This window comes from Castor canadensis, chromosome 15, assembly GCF_047511655.1.
Source record: "Castor canadensis chromosome 15, mCasCan1.hap1v2, whole genome shotgun sequence".
Classification (NCBI taxonomy): domain Eukaryota; kingdom Metazoa; phylum Chordata; class Mammalia; order Rodentia; family Castoridae; genus Castor; species Castor canadensis.
Window position 1 is genome coordinate 16,490,388 of NC_133400.1, and position 21,758 is coordinate 16,512,145.

A 21,758-nucleotide genomic window follows, 5' to 3' on the forward strand; every position below is an offset into this window, starting at 1 on the left:
CTGCACTTCAATTTCCCAGCACCTTCTGAGCGACTCTTGTCACACCTTGCATTCAGAGTGGTATTTACTCCCTCCTACTTTTCTGTCATAAAACATCTGAAATATCCCTAAGTTTATGAGTGGGTTACTTATCCTTATTAGAAAGATAGAAACTGAGCCAGGGGCCAGTGGCTCATGCCTGTAATCCTAGCCATTCCAGAGGCAGAGGTTCAAACAAAACCAGTTTGGACAAATAGTTTGTCAGACCCTATCTCGAAAAAACCCAACACAAAACAGGGCTGGTGGGGTAGCTCAAGTGGTAGAGCACCTCCTAGCAAGTGTGAAGCCTTGAATTCAAACCCCAGTACTAAAAAAGAAAAGAGGGAAAGGAAGGAGGGGAAGGAAAGGAAGGAAGGAGAAGAAGGAAAAAGGGAAGGAAGGAAGGAGGGAGGGAGGGAAGAAGGGAGGGAAGGAAGGAAAGAAGGAGGAAAGGAGGGAAAGAGGGAGAGAGGGAGGAAGTATAGAAACTATCAGAATTGGAGCAAGAGCTTTGGGCCAACCAGTTAGATAAGCGTTCTTTAATTTGTGTCAGACCATCAACCCCTAAAGGAACATCATCTTCATTGAGGGGCCTGCCATATCACTTCTTCAATGTGCTAGATGTAAAGTAAATCTTTCAAGCAGGAATTAAAGACACACAATTTTACTCCATCTTCTGGAAGACCCTTCAGCTATGAGAATTCAAACACAATTTTTCACTTCAAATAAACGACAACACTCATAAAAGAATGAAATACCATTACTGGGAATACTATTATCATACATAAATACATATAAGACACAATACTTGAAAGTGAATTAGGGATTGTTTTAAACGACAACACAGGAAAAGGGATACTGGACAAGTTAGGAAGGCAGAGGAATATTTGATTCATGTGACCCAGAAAGGAAAAACTTTATAATTTCTCTAGGCAAATTAATTCCAAGTTATTATCCATAATATAGACAAGTACTGCTTTGAATATCCCTGTGCCATTCAACTCTTGGCATTATCCATTTTTGCCTGGAAACAACACATCAGATATTTGAAAAATTAATGGCTCTTTTTGTTGGAGAACTAGATAAAAATTTGCTCTGAAAGTAGGGAAATGGAAGAGTGGAAAGAAAATAAGGGAAAAGAAAGGAAGAAGAAACTATGGAAGTCATTATGTTTCAAGGGCCCAAATAGAGCTCCTTTTCTCATCATGGCTCTGGGGGGCAGGGGAAATCTGTTCTTTGACACTAGATGGCACCATTGACTGATCTTCTTGGCACAAGAAAAGTTTGATTCCCAGTTGGTGTAGAATTGGGAACCTCCCTAAGAATTACTTCCTGCAACTTTTGGGGTATAACTATCAGGCAAGATTTTAAAGGAATTTGGATAGTGTATGGGTACGAAGAGATTGGGTCAAACTGCTTCATTCCACCCTTGCTGTACTCTACCCACTGTACAGTTCAGAGGATGAATATATAATACAGGGATTCTCTGCCCTACAGATAGCTCTTGCTCTGATGTCCTCACTGCTGATATCACTCCGATTTCTTTAAGGACCATAGTCAGTGATATGTTGGTAAATGTGTAACCAATGGCTTTTCAAAAAGAAGGCAAGATGTTGATTTGTAGCCTTTGCCAATTTCCCTGCTGTCAACACACCATGCCTGATTCCAAGCTATCAAAAGGAGTTAGGGATGCATACTAACATAGCTTTATAAAGTATTTCCACCATACTAGACAAAAATAGCCTCAAGAGCATATGCTAGCAAAACCCAGTAAAATAATTAGCATACGATATATTTTGAATCATTACCTTTTAAATACAATCTTTTTAGTTGTAAGTTTATGCAATTTTTTTTCAGTACTATGCATTAAACACGGCCTCGTGCAGGCCAGGTAAGCAAGCGCTCCACCACTGAGATATGTGCCCACCTGCCCCTACAACTTAATTTACGCTTATTTTGAGCCACTAGTTTCAAAAAATCCTGAAAGTTTAACAATTGGCTCTGCAAACCCATACAAACTGGCTCCAAGTCCACAGTGAGGGCCTCCATCCTCACTAATCCTGTCTCTATGGCCACTGCCCCGACCATTAGCTAAGCCCACAAAAGCCAAAGTGCAGCCACGAGAGGTAAATTCATATTGTGCCTGTTTGTTTCTGCTCTTTTCAAGAGAAGTTAGCAAGACTTGAGTTCATTAAGACCAACCCTCTTTTTTTTGTTTTGGTTTTATTTTGTTTTTGTTTTTAATTTTTTTAATTGAACTCAGGGCTTGGCACTTGCAAAGCAGGCACTCTACCACTTGAGCCACACCTCCTGTCCTACATGGAGTATTTTGTTTAATTTTCCCAACCACACTATGAAGTAGGTAGGTTTTCTATTCCCACTTTACAGATAAGGAAACTGAGCTAGAATTGCCTTAACAGCCTTAACACTGTAGATGTTGGATTGAAAGTTAGACAATCTGACTCTGAGTCCATGCTTTAAGGTGCTAAGTTCTACTGTGGAGTATATAACCTTCATGAACTGTGAGCAAGAGTATAAATGACCACAGCCACTCTACAATGCAATCCCATAGTATTAGTGATGTCACATATGCCTATGTTGTATGTTCTGGTGAAGTCCTGGACAAGGACTCCATAGGAAGTCTTACTCAGGTGCATGTGAGGACATGTCATGGCTTTGTTTTACTATCACTAGAGTACACTGCAAAGGAGAGTAACAATGGACTGCCATACCTTGATAGTCCAGGGTAGGCTAAATAATGTCATGATAATCAGCAACCCCAAAATCTCAATGACTGAACACATTCTATTTCTTGCTTACATCAAACGTAAGGTAAAGCAATGCAGGTCTGCATTTCCCAAGCCTGCTTTAGTCCCTTGGATCCCCAATCTTGATCCTACTTCTCCTCTGCTGCAGTTGGGAGAATGGTGATAGCAGAACTGTGTTGGGTTGTGGGTATCCAGCTTCTCTGTATACAGACTTGTAACTACTACTATTTGGAGAGTCCCACTGCCTTCCTACCACCTCAACATTCAGAATCTCTCAAGTGTTCTGCTGAACAAGGTGGCTCATTCCTCATCAGCATCCCCTCTTCAGTGTAGCATTCTGCTCTGTTTGACCAATTACAATTCTCCACCTGCTTTCTACCTTCTAACACTGTGTAGACCACTCTTGTCTGTCACTGAATCTTCTTGTGTTCGCTTTGCCCTCAGAGGTTAAGAGTTTCACCTTGTGAAGAGACAGGAATTCAACTTTGTGTTATCCAGAGTGTTCCCAATCCCCACCCCAACTCTTTTACATCCAAATAAATGGTACCATTGCCTTCACAGTTTCTCAATCCAAAAATCTAGAAGCCACCTTGATTTTGTTCATTCCCTCAGGCACAATTTCCAATACACTGGCAAAATCATGTTTGTATACAGAAGTACAACATCTGTCCATTTTCTAATCCATATCAAAGTCAGTGCCTGACCTGCAGCCATGACCTTTCCTGGATGGCTGCAGAACCTCCCAGGTGCCCTTCGGTGCCAGACACACCACACTCCATACTACCTTTGGGGTTATCTTGTTCAGCTGTCACTTGGGTTGTACCACTTCTGTGTTGGGGCTTTCCACTGTTCTCAGAATTAAAATCTAACCTCCACTAGGGCCCATGGTGGACTCCCACATACACATCTGCCAATCTCATCACACCAGCCTCCCAGTCCTGGGGCACTCAGGTCTTTCCCCCTCAGACCTTCCTCCTTTTGCTTCCTTTTACTTGACTGGCTCCTTCTTACCTGTCAGAAAAATCTATTTAGAGATGCCTTCCCTAAGACACAATGGACAGTAGACTCTTTCATCCTCACCCCACTTTTCTACACCTTTTGCTGCCACGTAATATTTATGTAGAGGCTTCTTGTACCCCTTGGAAGATAGCTAAGGCCCAGGGGTGTGTACACCTTTGAAAGAGAGACCAGATAGTAGTCCACACTTAATGCATGGGACACTTCTCACTCACCCTATATTTTAACCAATGTGAGCCAATTAAAGGCAATTGGCAAACACCGTAATTGTAAAATCCACAAGTTCAGAGGTAGAATGAATTCTCCTCAGAAGCAATGCTTTAATACCCACAGCCTGCTTACAGGGAGGCCTCAATGAGGTAGGAGTTGTGCCCTGAAGCCACCCTCTGTGGGAGTCCAGGGCTGTAAAGGCCATCCTTCAGGCTAATTTATGCTGTAATAGCACCATCTTCCTTGCCACATACTCCATAATTACACAGGAAATGGCCCCCAAGTTGTCCTTGAGAGACTGGACATTACTCTTGCCAACTAGAGTTTGGCTAGAGGCCCAGACAAGCACTCATTATATTCAGTCGCAAGCTGGGCCAGACCGTGGCTAGGCAAAGATATCAGCTGGGGACAGGGACAGAATTGACATTCACTTCCCAGAACTCTTCTTCCCCAAGAAAAGAGAAGCTCTACCCAGAGAATTGGTTGATGTGATTTCTTTTTATCTACAGATAGTCTCCCTGTCATGGTTCTTTCATTTATTGAAAATCACAACCATGTGCTGGGCATGGTGGTGGGAAGTAGGCTGAAACAGGAAGATCAGGAGTTTCAGACCAAGGGCAGGCAGAGCGGCTTAACTCGTAGAGTGCCTGCCTAGCAAATGTGAAGCGCTGAGCTCAAACCCTAGTACTGAAAAAAAAATAAATAAATCTTTGGCAGGTGCCAGTGACTCACGCCTGTAATCCTACTTACTCAGGATCACTCCTAGATCAGGAGGACTGAGGTTCAAAGCTAGCCCCAGGCAAGTAATCCATAAGACCCTATCTCAAAAAAAAAAATCATAAAAATAAAGAGCTGATGGAAGAGCTCAAGTGGTAATGGTACCTGGCCTGCCTACCAAGTGTGAGGCCCTAAGTTCAAACCCCAGCACCACCAAAATAAAAAGAAAAAGTTCCAGACCAGCCTAGGCTACACAGTGAGTTCAAAGCCGGCCTGGGCTACACAGCAAGACTGTCTCAAAAAAATCTCAACCACATTCAGGAACCAGGAAATAGAAAAGATGGTAAATCTAAGAATATTTAATCTGATTGAGGATGGTGTATTACCTATGGTTGCACAACAAATTATAAAATTTAGCAGCTTAAAACCACATTATCTCCCAGTTTCTGTGGATCAGGAGCCCAAGCCCAGCTTACCTGGCTCCTTTGCTTGGGGATCACAAGCTGCGAGTGAGATTTCCCCTAGGTTATAGACACCTTTAGGCTCAATGAGGAAAGAATCTGGTTCCCAGCTCATGGCTGTTGGCAGGATTCAAGTCCTCATGGGCTGTTGGGCTGAGGGCTTCAGTTCCTTGCTGCTGCTGACATGAAGGCCTCTCTAATATGGCAACTTGACTCATCAAAGTGTACATCCAAGAAGGTAATAGCGAGTCACCTGGCAAGTAGCAGGTACAATCCTTTGCAATTTAATCACAGAAGTGACATCCCATAACAATAGTTGCCATATTCTACTAGTTAGAAACAGAAACCAAACTAGTCCACATTCAAGGAGAGGGTGTTACTACACATGGCTGACCACCAGGAAGGGATCACTGGGGGCCAACTAAAAGGTCCACCTACCTCAGGTAGGAATCAAAATTCACCAGGGTAAAAAGCAATAGACTACAGTATTATTTGTTAGCATATATTAATTTACAAAAGGGTTTCATTGTGATATTTTCATACATGCATAATATAATTTGATCAAATTCCCCCGTTACTTTCTTATTACCCCTCTCACCTACAGTGGGGTTTTGTTTACTTTGGTGTCTAATTAATGTTTTGAAATGAGGATAACACTATAAGAAACAGAGAAAATATCCTCTTGTATATAAGCAGGACTGACTCCCCATTATCACTATGTCTTTGGAGAGTAAAAAAAAAAAAAAGCAAGCCCGTCTCCTCATCGCCTCCCTCACTTCCCCTCCACTATAACCATCACCATCCTCAGCATAACAACCCAGACAGTACTCCTAGAGAGGTAGGGTGCAATGGTCATCTTGGGTGATTAACAAAAACGCAATTCCTTTTTTTTTTTTTTTTTTTGGCATTACCAGAGTTTGAACTGAGGGCTTCATGCTTGCTAGGGAGGCACTTTACCAACTGAGCCACACCTCCAGCTTACAAAAGCTCAATTCTGGCATGTATTTCTCTTTCCTTTCTCCCAAGACTCCATCAAAATGTGGTGGGTGCCATTTGGCCCAAACTGAGCAGTAGCATCTCTGGGACAGACAAGAGAATTCAACATACTTCAGAGGGGTATAAAACAGATTGAGGGAACTCTGGCCAAGAATGGAGGGGCAAGGAGCCCACTCCAGGAAGGTTCTGGTGAATCCCACAGAACTTGAAAGGTTGAAGATTACAGAAAGGTGAGTTAGTAGCAGATAGATTAGATGAAAGGCAACACAATAAAATAATAAAATAGCAAAGCCCTCTTCAGGCGTTAGCTGCCTGCTGTCCGTCCCCAGGCAAATGTAACAAAGAAAGTTAACTGAACTAGCAATTAACCACTTTTACAGCCCAGATAAAAGGAAGTGAAGAAAGTTAAAAAGCCTTACTCCACAAGGGCAAACAGAACATTGGACTCCATGGTGGACAAGCACGTTTAGCATCATTTGATGCTGGTGGAAACCAGGTGGAGAAGTGTAATTGCCAGGCAAGTTTGTACCCACCTAAGACACTGCAAAGGAAGCTGCCCACAGGAAATGAGCCCCAGTCCTGCAGAGCCCCCAGGAGACTCGGTACTCGAAGGCAGCAGGAACCGGAGTGAGGCAGAGCTGAAAAAGAGTAGCTACAAGTTTCTGTACTGAATCAGACCACTCCTAGCCACAAGTGACCTAACTCAAAGCACAGGTTGGGGGAAGGTGCAAGTTGGAAAAGTGGGAGAAAGTAAAACCTAGTGGTATGGATTCTGAGATTTGGGGGACCCTCCTGCACTTGTTCTCGGGAAGCCCACAAGCAGGTGTACCCTGGCTCAGATATATCCTCCCCCTTCCATGGTAGAGCACAGGATCTCTTTGTCTTAGTCCATTTTCTGTTGCTATAATATAAATACCATAGACCGGTAATTTATAAATAGAAGTTTATTTGGCTAGTGGTTTTGGAGGTTGGGAAGTTCAAAAGCATTGTGCTGGCATCTTCTTAGTATTTGGTGAGAGCCTTCTTGTCACATAACACAATAGAGAGCATCCCATGATGAAATAGAGAAAGTGTGTTAGCTTGAGTCTTTCTGTCCTTGTAAAGCCATTGATGCCACCATGAGGGCACTCTCTACTCCTCTTAACCTCATCTAATCCCAATTACCTCCCAAGACCCCACCTCCCAGTACTATGACTCATGAATCTGGAAATTAAGTTTCCAACATATGAACTGTAGAGGGCAGATTCAAAGCATAGCGTTCTATTTCTAAAGTGCCTGGCCACCTTCAAGAACAGACCCCTGAACATTTAGAGCCTCAGTAAACAGGCCCACTTTCTATCCTAATGCTCTATGCCAAGGATCAGTAGGTAAGAAATGCCCCATGTGTGTCTTCCTCTGAAATATGGAGAGCCAAAAATTGCAAGGAGTTGTTCCTTCCATCCCTCTCCTGTTCCTTTCTGTCTTAGGGGTTTGCAGCTGCCTCCTCCTCTCCTGGGCATACACACACTGGATCTTCCAATTGCAGCCTGGGACCCTGGCCTAGGGTAGCCTAGGCCAGTGCAGAACCAGTGGAATGGTTTGGCTTGGTGAGCACCCTCTCCCACCCATTCTCAAGGCCAGCAACAGCACTTTGCCTTTGCTGGTTGGACTGCTTTTGTGACATGGGAGAAGAGTGAGCTGGCCCCATCTCCTGTCTGTGCTGGAGCTCATTCAGACCCCCTCACCCCACAACAGTCAACTGTCAACCATCACTGCCAAGCTCCAATGCAGCAGCTTACTCTCTTGCTCAACAGTTTGCACTCTGGTTGTTTCTGACCCACAGAATCAGTTATCTTGTTTTTGAACTAACCTTTTTTTCCCCTTATATTTTGTGTGTCTTTCTTATATTTGGAACAGAGAAACTGATCAAGTATGAATTCACTATGGTGTTTTGAGGAAAAAAAAATTTAATACCAAAAAGATCCAGGGTTTGCCAGTAGAAAAAGAACTAAAGTTGGGAATAGAGTATGTTATAGATCATCAAAAATACCCAGAGGGTTGGAAGTAGTGGCTCATGCCTGTAATCCCAGCTACTTCAAAGGTAAGAGATAGGAGGACTGCAGGTTGAAGCCAGCCCAGGTCAAAAAAAAAGAAAAAAAGTTAGCAAGACCCTATCTCAAAAAAAAACTGGCCATGGCAGCTCACACCTAGGAGGTAGAGATAGGAAGATCATGGGCCAAAAGTCAGAACCTATCTGAAATTTAACTAAAACCAAAAAGGGCTGGAGGTATGGCTCAAGTGGCAGAGCACCTGCCTAGCAAGCCCAAGTCCCTGAGTTCAAACACCAGGACTGCTTTAAAAAAAAAAAGAAAAAGAAAAAGAAAAAAGATACCCAGAGGAGTGACAACAGTAAAATTGAAAAGGACAAAAAGCATCAAAAAGAAAGCAAATTATCAAGAAGGACTTAAATTGGCCTTATACAAATGGTTAATAAGCACATGAAAAGATGCTTGACATCACTAATCATTAGAGAAATGCAAATCAAAACTACAACGAAATACCACTTACACCCATTAGGATAGCTTCTACAAAAAAAAAAAAATTGTAAATGTTGGCAAGGATGTGGAAAAAATGGACTACTTATGCAGAGCATACCTTCTAAAGTCATGCAGGTTCCAGCAAACTGGACACAGTCTTCACGTGCCTAGGAAGGTAATGGGTACACTGTAGAGCAACCACGACAAGGATGTCACACAGCAGTGAAGGAAGGAAGCAGATCTATACTGCCCAGCATGGAAAGGTGTCCCTAACGGTCTCATTTGATAAAAGAAGTTGTTCAAGATGTATAACATCCCATTTCCAGAATGTTTAAAAATTACATGTATATACAATTTGCACATGAACACAAAATAGTCTGGAAGAACCACAGTCAACTGTTACCTCTGGGACAAAGTGGGGAGAACAAGTTCTACTGCTCGTCTCATTTGTACAACATGGATTTCTTCTATAATTTTGTCAAAATATGGCATTGCTCCTATCAAATGTAAAAAACAGTTTGGAAGGGCTAGATGTGTAACTTGGTGGTACAGACGTGCTTACCACACACAAAGGCCTGGATTTGATCATCAGCACCAAAACAAATAAATGGAATAAAGAAAAAAAAAAGGTTTTGGGTCCAGCTGGAGTGAATCCAGCAGATGAATTCCAGGAAGGGAACCCACTCTGGAGATCCATACACCCCAGAAAAGAGGCACAATCTAGGCCTGGCTTGGTCATGAAAAAGTAGTTTCCATGTCAAATGCATCAAGACTCCTCAGTGCCACATCTTTGAACCCTTAACTGTTAAAAATAACAAAGGGTGCCAAGCCTGTATGTGACCATGAGCTCAACATCTGGAGTCTGTCAATTGTCAGGGGACTCTTACAACTTCCGGGTGTACTTCTTGAATGAGAAAAGGGGCCTGCCGAGTTGGCTTCCAAAGCCCACCCAAAAAAATCAGCAGCTTTTCTGCTCCTACAGCAACTACCTGAACTGCCTGAATGTGTCCCTGGACAAGGATTCACCACCCGCCCAGAAGTGTGGCTACCTCGGTTAAGGGCACATGTACTTCTCAAAAGCAACAAGGCCAGGGTATTTCCACTCTGTCTCGCCTGGAGGACAGTGAGTCTGTAGACAGTTACACTCATACCACACACAACTGCTGATTGTTTATTGCACAAGAAACTGGCAATACCAAGGCAGGGGTGGGCATTATAAAACATTCCGTTGACCAACCCAGTGCTACCACAGGGCATTCCATACAGACACTTCAGTTATATACACATATGCATCACGCACACACAAACATACATGAATACCCTGGGGCTTCCAAACCTTGCTGGCACCTTGCACCCTCCCCATCCACTGGAGCAGCCTTTGTGGTGACATGTGCAGGGAAGTACAGCAAGTGACCGAAAGGAAGAAAAAGGGTTGAGCTGCAGTGAGCTGAGCCACTCAAATCATCAGCACTGCACCATGGGAGGACGCAGGCTGGCCTATACCTCCACAGCAGAGGGAAAGACAAGACGTAGAAGCGACACTGTCCTTGGAAGTCTCCTGTGATTGGTCTGAGAGCCTGCCTGGGGCTCAGGAAGCAAGTCTGCATAGGGCCTGGCCCTACAGCCCTGGGCAGCCTGGAATAAGGAGCATCCCAAAGGAGCCTATGTACCTGGAAGATCTCAATCAAAGGCAAAATCCCCGTGTAAGAGGCCAGTGGAAAAATCATACCAGGCCATTGCAGCAGCTCAGGGCCTTCAGCTGGTTTTCAGTGGCATCATTTCCCATGTGCAAATAAGCCTCACATCTACACAGCACAAGCACACTTTCAGGAAGAGCAGGATGTGTTCCATTCAAAGCAGAGGACTAACAGCCACCTGGAGCCCTAAGGGCTGCCAGAGAGGGACTGTCAGGCCCACCTGCCACTCACTGGGGCCACCTGGGTAACTGCACGTAGCAAAGGACTGTCTCCTCTATTGAAGGCGCAAGGTTGGCAGCAGCACTGGAACACCACCCCTTCTTGTGTCAAGCTCAGGGCCTTGGCCACTGTGCAGCCAAGCTGCCAGGTTAGGCCTGCTGAGCTCACAGAACTGCTAGCAGGTTCCAGAGAGGACTGGCTGTTTGCGAAACTCTGAACCAATGAGGCTGGCCCCTAAAGGCCCCAGAACACCTGGGGCAACAGCATCTTGACAGGGACAGCAGCATACCAAAAACAAAACAGAAAGCAACCCTATACACAAACACTTCAAGTTTATGTAAAAGGAAAAAGTCTGATGGAGTTTGCTGTTTCCCTCCCACTGATACATGGTGGGCAGCTTGTCCTACCCTTTGTGTACCAGGAAGGGACAAGCTGGCAGCACCAAGTCCCTGCTGCTCAGTCTCTGTGGCTAAAGCTAAATCATCCTCAATGCAGTCTCTCCCTCAGACCTGCATGTCAGACAGACTCCTGGAAATTCTAGTTAAGCAGAACTTCCTTTGCTGGCAAAGACCCTTAGATTTCTCAGCCCAGGACAGCCATCGCAGAGTCTGATCTCCTCATCTAACTAGCCCATGAGATCCAGTTTCTAATGCAGCCTGGGGGCGGGCCCACTCCCTCACACGCTCACACACACCTGGGTTTGGGCCTAGGGCTGGGGGAGGAGTTCTGCAGAAAGGGTCAGCCCTCGGACTTTGCAATGGGTGATGGGGTCATGGGTGACTAGGGGCTTTATTCCAGACTGCCACCAGCAGGTAGCAGGGAGGGCTACAGAATCTCCTGGGGTCAGGCTCTTCCATCACCAGCATGATGACAGTGTGGTCCTACACAGGGCCTCAATCCATGGGGGCCTCCTAAGGGCTGCATTGCCAATGGCCTCTCAGGCAAGGACAACTCAGGACTATATGTGTGCTGAGGGACATGGGAGGGGCAGTCTTGTTATTCCTGTCCAAAGCCCTCAGTCTCCTCAATGGCATATAGCAGCTTTTCTTTCAGTTGTTCGTAGCTCTTGTAGGGTGGAAGATCCAGACGGTTGAAACTGTCAAGAGGAGAGAGAACAGTGGGCATCAGGAGGCCAGGGTTCCTGGCTGGCTGCAGGGGAGGCCAAAGAGACCACACCAGGCACCTGGCTAGCCAGATGCTAAGGCAGGGTGCTAGGGGGCTACCGTGTCAGGCCTCAGTGCTTTAAGCCCTGGACTAACTCCCTGAGGGGGTCAGCAGATGGAAGAGGATAGCAGGAAAATGGGAGGAGAGGGCAGTGTGTGCACTTGGGGCAGCAACTCTTTGCCTACTAGAATGGAAATGTTTCGATATCTAGTACTGGGTAGGGCAGAGACCCAAGACAGAGGCAGACATGTAGAGTCCCACTTCTCCAACCCAACACCCTCAGCCCTGAAAACATTGTCCATTTCAGAGTTGAGGCCCCAAAGCTGCCCTTTCCACTGGACTATGAGGAGCTCACTGAGTCCATGAGGCTCTACAACCCACTACCCAAATCAACAGGCTCACCAGGTGTGGCTTCTGGGCAGCCAGGTTTCCTTGCCAACCTTGTCAATGCAGAACTTCTGTGGGCCATTGCTTCCTGTTATTCAAGGTAAAAATGCATCTTCTGTCAAGAGAAATGGTCTTTCCCAAAGCACAACCCTCTGGTGCCACCCACAGTGGACACAGCTCTTTCCCTTCCATTAACTTGCTTTCAGGAAGACATGAGCTCTCACTTCTCTTCCAGCTGCCCTCACCCTCAGCCAGAGCACCAGCAAGAGAAAGGAAAACCTACCAATGAGTTCAGCAAATCCCCCAACAGGCAGGCGGCAGGTTCCAGTAACAAACTGCAGGAGCCGGATCCTTTTCTCATTGTCCATCTCCTTCACCACCTGGATTCCACAAGTCAAGGTATAGTCAAGGGACCCACTCGGCCAGGTGCTTTACTTTAACATGGAACTCCCCAGGCCAGGAGGAGCCCACTGGGCTCCAACCCAAGAAACCTCAAAGGTGCCAAAAAAAAAAGAGGTTTTATTCACAGAACATTCCCACCAGTCCAGATCCATTGTGGATCTTAAATATTTAAATAAGTGAATTCCATGTTATGTGACTTTCACCTCCACAAAAGGATGTATACAAATATACACACATGGTAAGGACATCTGCTATATTTATTCTTTTTCTATGTGTACTGTACTTCATAACAACAATACCCACGTACATAAAAGAATCAAGTCATTAAATCCAAAATGCTCACTCCATTATTCTGGTACCAAGTACCTGCCATCCCAACTCATCAGGCTGGAGGAAACCACACACCAATGGCAGTGTACTTCCTGTCTGCAAGCCCCATGACTCCCAACAGCTGGCCCCAGGCTGACCACTGACAACCTCCTGTCACACACACTGACCACAGTCCAGTCACAATAGCTCTTTTCTGTCTAGGTCTGGGCTTATCCTCTCCTCTGAAAGCTGAGGGAAGTGAGGAGAGTGTCAAAAATGAAGGGTCCTTAAGTCTGAGGTCTAATTAGATCCCATTTCCTTTGGATAACTACTAAAATGTCACTACCAAGACCTTGTCCCCAGCCCAGAGGGATAAGACCCAGGACCCACCTGCCAGAACCACTGGATCTGCTTGCTGTTCTTGGTATAATGCCGGTAGATGGTGTTCTTCTGCCAATCACTCATGTCTATCTCCTGCATGCCACACAGCATCAGCTGCAGGGAGGGAGGCATCAGCAACTCCAGCATGAATGATCCCAGTGCCAGCCCCTCTCCAGAAACACGGCCTCAGGCTACACTATGCCTCATCCACTCACTAGAAGTGAAACCATCCCAAACCTCTTTGATCAGCCTCTTTTTCTGGCAATTGTAATGATATGGGTAACATGAGTCCCTGCTCTTGACACAGTGCCTGAGGAGGTGGAGGATGAGGACTCCCATTACAAGCACTCGCTCTGCGGCCTCCAGCTACTAAAGGGTGGGGTTTGGCTGATGAGTTTCTGTGGGTGCACAGGGGGATGTCAAGGAGCAGGAGCACCCCAGAAGCAAGGGCTTAGGGTCACAATCACCTTCGACACTCACCTCCAGCTCTTTCTCATCAAAGTAGCGTAACCACTCCAGTGGGGCTACCTCATTGAAGCCATCCAGGAAGGCTCTGGTCTGCTCTTCCACGCCTCGTGTGAAACGCCAGTCAGTTAGCAGCCTAGAACCAAAGACCGGCCACTGGTAGAGCCCAAGACACCCTACTCAGCTGAGCTCCCAGTGTAGCCATTATGACAAAGCAGCAACAAATCCACTGAGTCATGCTCAGTCACACCTTAACTGGTGGGCTGAAAACCTCCAGCCTGAAAACCTTCCAAAGATAGCTCCCATTCCCACACCACCTCCTCTTCTCACTGTCACTTGCTGAACCTCAAATGTGCAGCAGTGTGGGGATAAAGGACAAGACCAAAAGGCCTAAAGAAAATGTGTGGAAGCTTGCACACCAGCACCCAAGAGTCAATGCATTTAAGCAAGCAGGACACAGAAATTCTCTCTGTCAGAAGAGATATAGCAAGATCTAACTTTTAGGACTCTTCAAGGAAATTCCCTCAGCCAGAAGCTAGAAACAAGGATCCAGGGCTCTCGATCCCCTTACTCATGTCATTACCTGACCAGCCATAGGCTACCAGCCAAGGTGGATGTAACTGGAAGGAAATCCATGGAGACCTGGCCAAAGAGGGCCCCCCAGAGACGACAGTACAAACCCTATCTCTGTGAGCCACAAGTCCCCTTCTCCTTTGGGCCCTCTTTGGAGCCTGAGGCTTACATGATGTATTCTTCCTTGTTCTCCTCTGTGACTCGGATGCTCTCGCCACCTTCCTTCAGCTCATGGGTTGTCACTTTGCCCAGGATCTCCATGTCCTGGATGAAGAACAGCTCCAGGCCACACTCTTCTAGGTTGTTCTCTCTGGGGCACAGGAGGCCAAGGAGGAAGATGTTCATCTTGGCAGGATCTCCCCTCGGTCCTGCCCTACTTCTTACTAAAACACCCATGAGACATCAAGGACTCACAGGTGACCTAGAATCTTCTTCATCTCTCCTGATGCAGGAAAAGAACTCTAGAACTGTACTGCAGGGGCCTAGAAGCCACTTCTTTCCACATGCACTTAGAGACACCAGGTAAGTTCTTAGGGGCCTGCCTCTCTGGCAGAGGAAACCAAAACTGAGGGGGCCAAGTTTCCAACCAGAGCCCTGCCTTCTCTCAGCACAGGACAAGCATGGGACTCACTTGATCCAGACAATAGAGTTGTAGAATTCAGGGTCAATGGACTCCAGGTCTTTCAAGGTTGGTCTCTTGTTGAGCATCCGCTTATAGAAAGGAAGGGTGAAGCCCGTGTCGATGAACTTTCCATGGTATAGAGCCTGAAGAGGGAAGAGGCATAGCAAAGGGCTTTGGCCTTCCCAGACAGTTCCCTCAGGCAGACTACTGGATGCTCCCAATCAAAGGCTGCTGCTGCCACTTGCCTTCCCTTCTTGATAGAACCTGAGCTGCCAGCTGCCTCAGGGGCCAAAGGGAGGGTCTAGGAAGTAATCACTACTCTGGGCCTTGGGACATACTCTCACCCTGCCACAGAGACAGGTAGAGCTGGCTCACTGCCTGACCAGCATGCCAGCCAGGCTACTCCTGGTCCAGTACAGGACTGACTCACTGGCACTCACAGCGGGTGGCACAAGCAGCCAAAAATAACGCAAATACTGTGGACGGTGAGAGCTGGCGGCCAGTGGTGAGTAATAGTCTAGGGTTTCACTGGTCTGTCCTGGCGGCTGGGATAGGCGGGTCTCTGGAACTGGGAATAATGTGACCAATTCCAGAGCCCAGAACCTTGGCCAAGAGTTTCCAGATAATGGGAAGGGCCATATTTAGTCACAGACTCTTAGAGCCCTTGGTCCTCTTGGGAGGAGAGTGAGAACACTTGGAAAGCAAAGAAAAGTCAGCACTAAATTATCTCAAACTATCCACCATGGCAGAACTGTGGCTCCCACAGGCTCCCCCTGCTCAATGCTGGATCCTCACTCTCACAAGACAACATGGGAGATGTGGCATGACCCCCTTTCCACAGTGACAATAGGTCACTATTTCTAGGTAAATTCAGAGACCAAGAGCCTTCCCTAACCTTGCACCAGTCAGTCTACCAGGGTTCAGTATTAAGGTTCCAAATCCCCTTTCAGAGGCCCAGTGTATCAGCCAGACATTTCTGAACACTCCTTCCACTTGTGGCTCATGACAGACAGTGGTACCTCTCAGAGACAGACAGTTAAGCAGGTAGTATGGGTTTACTGTTTGGCCACCATCTCTATACCTCCACAGGGTGCACATTTACCATTAAGTGAAGACTGCTGTACAAGGAACCTGAGCTTCTCCTTGACAAGTCCTACACAATCACATGAGAAACCCTTCAATTTCCCCAGGGGACCACTTAGAAAGCTCTGGTTTCTCCAGAGCCGTCTCTAGCTTTTTGCATTTTCAGGTTAGGGATTCTGTTAGGAAGACAGGAGAAACCCACAGATCAAGTGCTGGTCCTTAGGGGTTGCTGTTCATGCCAGGGCTGCCCCCTGGTACACAGAAGCTGGCTTCCTCGGGTGCTGCCTGGAGGTCTGTGCAGAAGAGTAGGTTCCCCAAGTGCCCCAGGAGGAGGAGGAAGGGGAGGAGGGACCACTTCTGGGACTAGGGCATCCCCCAGGTCCCCCTTACCATAGCGATGAATCTGCCAATAAAGCGGAAGTAGGTAAGGTGGTCAGGATTGATGGAGGAGGCAGGATTGATCTGCAGGCAGTAATTGTTCTTGCCAGCGTATTCAAATAAACAGTACATAGGGTTGAGCACCTCATGGGACAGAAGGAAAAACCATTCTCTGTGAGGGAAGAGAGAAAACAAGAACAATGGATCCTTCTGCACACCTGTGCAGCAGTTGTGACTGCCATGTGTTTCAGGCAATCTGGAGACACATGTGCCAGGAGTCCAGTCTACTAGGATCAGGGTCCAGGTTAACCTGTATTAATATCTGGTCAGTGAGCCAACTTGGTTCAGTCCTAGGGCAAACCAGGACAATGGTACTTGAGGAGATTGCTCAGGAAAACCTGTGTGTCTGCCTGTCAGCTCCCAGTGCTGCATTTTAGGACTTTCTATCACACTATGCGGAGCTTATAATGGCAAAGGGGCTCCTAGCACCCTAGGCTACCATGTACACATAATGTATGTAGGCTGTGCACATAGTACAAGTATACTTACTATGTTTAAGATTATAGATTTGCACATTTTTTATAACAATATTTCTTCAAAGGTCCTCTATGATAGCAACCATTCTGCTTCCACCCTACTTGAGTAGGCAGCATTACATGAGTGTAAGGTAACATGCTCCCAATACTGGAACTATAAAAACTACAGCCCACACTGCCTCCAGATTATAAACCTTACTCCCACCAGTTGTACCACAGATATCTCACTTCACTTACACATTGCCCTCCCTCACCCCAGACCCCATCACCATCCCCTTTCCCACATGCCCACACATTCATCTGAACCAATACCCACACCTTAGCATCTATTTGTGCCCTGGATACAAGCCTCAAGCCAGAATTCAAAGTCCTTTTGGGCTTGAGCTAATCTGGCAGAGGACTGTCCTCGGGGGACAGGTCCCTGTCTGCTGGGCTATTTGTGGCTGAGTAGACGGAGTCCTTCGATGCAGAGGGTGCCCCGGTATCCTGTCCGTGGTTCTACCCTGTGGTAGAACAGCATGACGTAACCTACCATAGGGTAAAACCACTGGCAGGACACTGAGAGAGACACACAGGGTGGAGCCACACCAGAAGCCCACCAAGCAGAGCCTGGAGAGGAGGTCACCACGGAAAAAAGAACAATCTATTCATGGGGGACAATGCAGAAGGCAACACCACCAGCAAACAGAACCAGAAGCAGGTTAAACCCAACACCAAGCGAGAAGACATTTCCACACCACAAGGTCAGCGAACTAAGAGGTCACCACGGCCAATATGCTCCTTCTTTCTGTCAGGGCCCTTCTGTCTATCGTCCAAGACAGTGCTTTCTCAAACAGCCTGTTAACTTTTGGGATGGATCAGGGTGAGGACAAGATAGTGCTCTGGGCTCCTTTTAGGGTTACATCAGCCATGCACATGACATGTAGCTGAGTACGAAGCAGGAATTTTTTTTTTAATTTATGTGGCACTGGGGATTGAATTCAGGGTCTCATGCTTGCTAGGCAAGTGCTCTACCACTTGAGCCACACTTCCAGTACCATCAGGGCTCTCTTGATCACAGCACAGCTTATACATATCAGGTATACTCTACAACCCCTGATTTTACCTGTTCTGGCTACCTCAAGAGGAAAGGGAAGCCTAGGGTCTATTTTAAGGGATACCCAAGGAGCTCCAATACTCTGTTCCTGCTCAATGATGCAGCTGGATGGTTGCTAAAGTATAGAAATTATGGCATGCGGGCTTGCACAGAGCCCTGACCTGAGCCCCTCCCCAGGAGCCCTTAGCCTCCCCATGGCCCACTAACTAAAGGGTTGGTGCTCAACCCTGTTCCAGTGACCACTGGGACTGGCCAGAGAGGTTAAACATTCTGAACGTCACCCCTGTGGTCCTCCTGAAGAAGCAGGAGAGCTTTGAAAATTAATGTGAGCAAGGAGCAGGCAGCTTTCCAGTTCCTTCCCCTGCAGCCAGAAGTGCAGTTCAGCACAGCCCTCAGAGTGCCCGAGCTCACCTGGCAATGCCACCATAGTCCAGGCCCTCCTCGCCACGCATGATGATGTACAGCCGGCGGCGCAAGTCATAGGGTTTCATATTCATGATCTGGGGAGACAAGGTATCTAGCCAGCCTGCCACTGACCCAACACAGTAGAGGGCAGGGCAGGGAACTCTAAGGCCTACTGCCCAGCACACAGTCACCAAGGCTTATGCCTTGAAAACTCCACAGTGTGGGTTTGACAGGCCTTGTGACAGAGGATGGAATCGTGGAAGGAGGATCTTGCATGCCTTGGATCTTGTCATATGATTATTCTCTAACCTGTTGGAAAGAATCCTCAAATAGTGTCTGCCTGGAAACGCTGATCTTCACATGGCTGGGTAGGGCGTTTGACTGAAAAGAAAAGACAAAACCTCAAACTGGGGCCTCGCAGTTTATCTGCTCAATGTGATCTCCTGTCTGCATGAACAGGCATCTCCATCCAACCCTTCCCCCCAGGGAGTGGAAGCTAGCTTTCTAGAGACACCTATCTCAGAGTGAGACAAGCATCATGTCCCCTCCTAGGACGCACACATTCCAGTGGCTGTGCTGGGCCAGGAAATCCGGCTGAAAGCAGCCCTACCTACACAGAAACCTGGACCAGAACTCACGTGGCAGAGGAAACGGAACTGGTGGTACTTCCACCGGAAACTGCGATCATAGGCACCAGGAGAACCTTGCTTTGCCCTGGCAAGAGCAAAAGATGTTCTGGTATTTTGATTTCTCAAAAACCAAACAACCTGTCTTTGTTAGTCCTAGGGAAAGGTGATAATATTTGAACTTCAAGATGTAAAGTAAGGCATAAAAGAAAGGAAGTGACTGCCACTAAGAGCTTTGAAAAGTCAGAAGAAAAACTAGAAACATTACCAGCTCTCTTGCTTTTAGAGAAGTATTTCTCATTCTATTCTGAATAAATAGGATTGCCCCTTCCTCCTCATCCCTTCATGGTGACATCAACATTATCCACTAGAGGGCAGTGAGCAGCGCAACACAACCACAGCCACCACCTGAAGCAAAGCAGCCACTCTAAACCAGCTAGCTGAACAGGACAGTTTGGGCTGATAGACAGTCACCCATGGAAGTCCTTACCCTGACTCAAACCCTGGGCGAGGATCCTTAAAGGTGGTGGTACGGGTATTGTGGTCCACAAAGTACCGCACGCCCTCGCTGGTGTATTTCATTTCCCACCCTGGAGGCAAGGCCGGTTCCTGGATCATCCTGGAAACACAGGAAAAGAGTGGATAAGAGCTGGTCCCCACCTCTGGGCCTCTGCTTAGGAGGCCAGAGGCCTCAAAGTGCTACTTCTTCTCTGCTTTCACTAGGCTCTGCAGAGCCCTTGCGGGGAGGAGGAGATGAAGACATGCACCTGGTATGACCAGAAGTGAGCAACCAAGTCATGAGCAAAAGAGATCATTTATTATCCCAGCCCTGAGTGGATGGCACTGGCCTGAGTAGACACTAGTGCCCTGAGACACCAAGTGCCTGAGTCCTGCTTCTTGTAGGGTAGGATAGGGGTGCTCTCTACCTTTTTGTAATCAAATTCTAAGCAGCCTGAGGTCAGCATGATAACCATCAGTACCTGCCAGTGGCCACTCTCCATCTGCCAAGATGTCTATTTAAGGAACCCTTCTAAAGCTCTCACTAGGTCTATGCCTTATCTTGAGAAACTCTGGGCACTTGTGTTGGCTGAAGGTCCTCCAAAAAGGTCAGTGCTGTAAGCCACTTGGCCAATGCTGGAGTTACACAGAAGCCAAGCCAGGTCTCTCCCAGCCTAAGTTCTCACCCCTGGGTTCGAGGGTCCTCCCATTGGGTGGTGCGTGTGTTGTGGTTCACGTAATACACCCGTCCGTTGTCCTGTCTCTTCTCTGCCATGGGAGAAGGAAAGAGAGCAATCAGATTCAAATATCCTTTTCCTCAGCTCCCACCACCTGGGTGCTGGGTCTGAGTTTCTACCCTTATGGCCAACCTGTTAGAAGCACTTAGGGGACCAAAGCCCACTTACTGACACTTGTCACTAGGTAAAAGGACAAAGAGACTTTTCCTGTTGTGGGAAAGAGGAGAAAGATACACATTTCCAATTTCTGTGGTTGTTTGGCTTATCAGAGGGAAAGGTAGCATGGCAGCACTGAGCGGGGAAGCCTGGCTGGACAAGGGATATAATTAGATCCAGCTTTGGGCAGCACAGACGCCCCACCAGCCTTGCTTCAGCTCCAGAGGGTAGGTCAGAGGGTAGCCCATCAGCTCCAGGTGGGTGGCAGGAAAACCTAGAGGCAAGACTTCAAATACAAGGCCACCTTTCCCAGAAGTTCCTAAGCCTTCAAAGCTGTTTGTCATGGAAATACACAATGTTAGTAGCTCTCCTTCTTTTACAACAATAGGACAAAAATAAAGAAATGACAATAATCAGTTCCAGAAGCTAAAAACTGAAAAAGGGGCAGAACTGGGAAAATCAGACCTGTCCTTCTAGAACCAGTTTAGTATCTGATTCTGCCTTACCTGCTATTACACGACTGGAATTTTATGAACACAGACATGACTTGTCAATCATACCTCAATGAAGCTGGGAAAATGAAATAAAAATAAAGACAAAGGAGAAAAAAAAACAAGGAGTAGTTGAAACTGTTACAGAGTTATCACACCCAGCCAATGTGCCTGACTGGTTGTGGAAGACAGACCTCCCAGGGGTTCCTAAGTGATGGATCACTCTCAATCCAGACCAAGGGCCAAAGCCAAAGCCAATCACCAGGCTGGGGGGACCTATGCTGGGGGTCCTGTCCAGTTAGTCTGAGGCCTTAGAAACATCATTCCTGGCACGGCCATTGCATGGAGGCCTCTCTGGACCCACTGAACAGCCTTGCTGCGTATAGTTTTATAGTGTGTGTGTGTGGAGGAGGGTGGTTGGGAAAGTCCTTCAATGAGTTCAGTTCTGCCTGTTTTAGGGCTGCCCAGGAGCCGATGTGGATCTAAACCCAGGGAGTCCCACCTCCACACTTCCAGTGTGGAGTCCACACTTCCAGAGAAGTGTGTGGGAGACAACACACTTCCAGAGAAGTGTGTGGGGGACAACTGTGAATTCTCCCTAGAGTAGCAGAAAGAGACCTGGAACCTCGGGGCAAGAGGAACATCAGCAAGTTCACTGCCATTCTCCTTTGGCTTGGCTGGTCTTTCTGTCCATTCTTACCATCCCTGGGGAGGAACTGGCCCCAACCATAGCCATGAACCATCAACACAGAGCCCTAAGGATTGAAATTAGGGAGGTTCTCTGGCCTTCGGCCAGAATGTTCTTTTTCTTACTTTTGGAACATTACCAT

At 47.0% G+C, this 21,758-nt stretch overlaps 1 protein-coding gene across 4 annotated transcripts in view; it reads right to left on the reverse strand.

Annotated features, from left to right (window-relative positions):
* Positions 1-760: 760 nt before the first annotated feature.
* Positions 761-21,758, reverse strand: part of Wwp2 (WW domain containing E3 ubiquitin protein ligase 2) — a 135,522-nt gene continuing 114,524 nt past the window's right edge. For all 4 annotated transcript variants that reach the window (XM_074055744.1, XM_074055746.1, XM_074055745.1 and 1 more), the window contains 13 exons: positions 20,231-20,312; positions 19,537-19,665; positions 19,059-19,134; positions 18,730-18,801; positions 18,427-18,515; positions 16,396-16,555; positions 14,932-15,065; positions 14,470-14,610; positions 13,743-13,863; positions 13,272-13,376; positions 12,454-12,550; positions 12,186-12,258; positions 761-11,715 (listed from right to left, as the gene is read on the reverse strand). In XM_074055744.1, the coding sequence (XP_073911845.1) occupies positions 11,616-11,715; positions 12,186-12,258; positions 12,454-12,550; positions 13,272-13,376; positions 13,743-13,863; positions 14,470-14,610; positions 14,932-15,065; positions 16,396-16,555; positions 18,427-18,515; positions 18,730-18,801; positions 19,059-19,134; positions 19,537-19,665; positions 20,231-20,312 (1,379 nt within the window). In that variant the 3' untranslated portion in view covers positions 761-11,615. The remainder of the gene's footprint in view (positions 11,716-12,185; positions 12,259-12,453; positions 12,551-13,271; positions 13,377-13,742; positions 13,864-14,469; positions 14,611-14,931; positions 15,066-16,395; positions 16,556-18,426; positions 18,516-18,729; positions 18,802-19,058; positions 19,135-19,536; positions 19,666-20,230; positions 20,313-21,758) is intronic.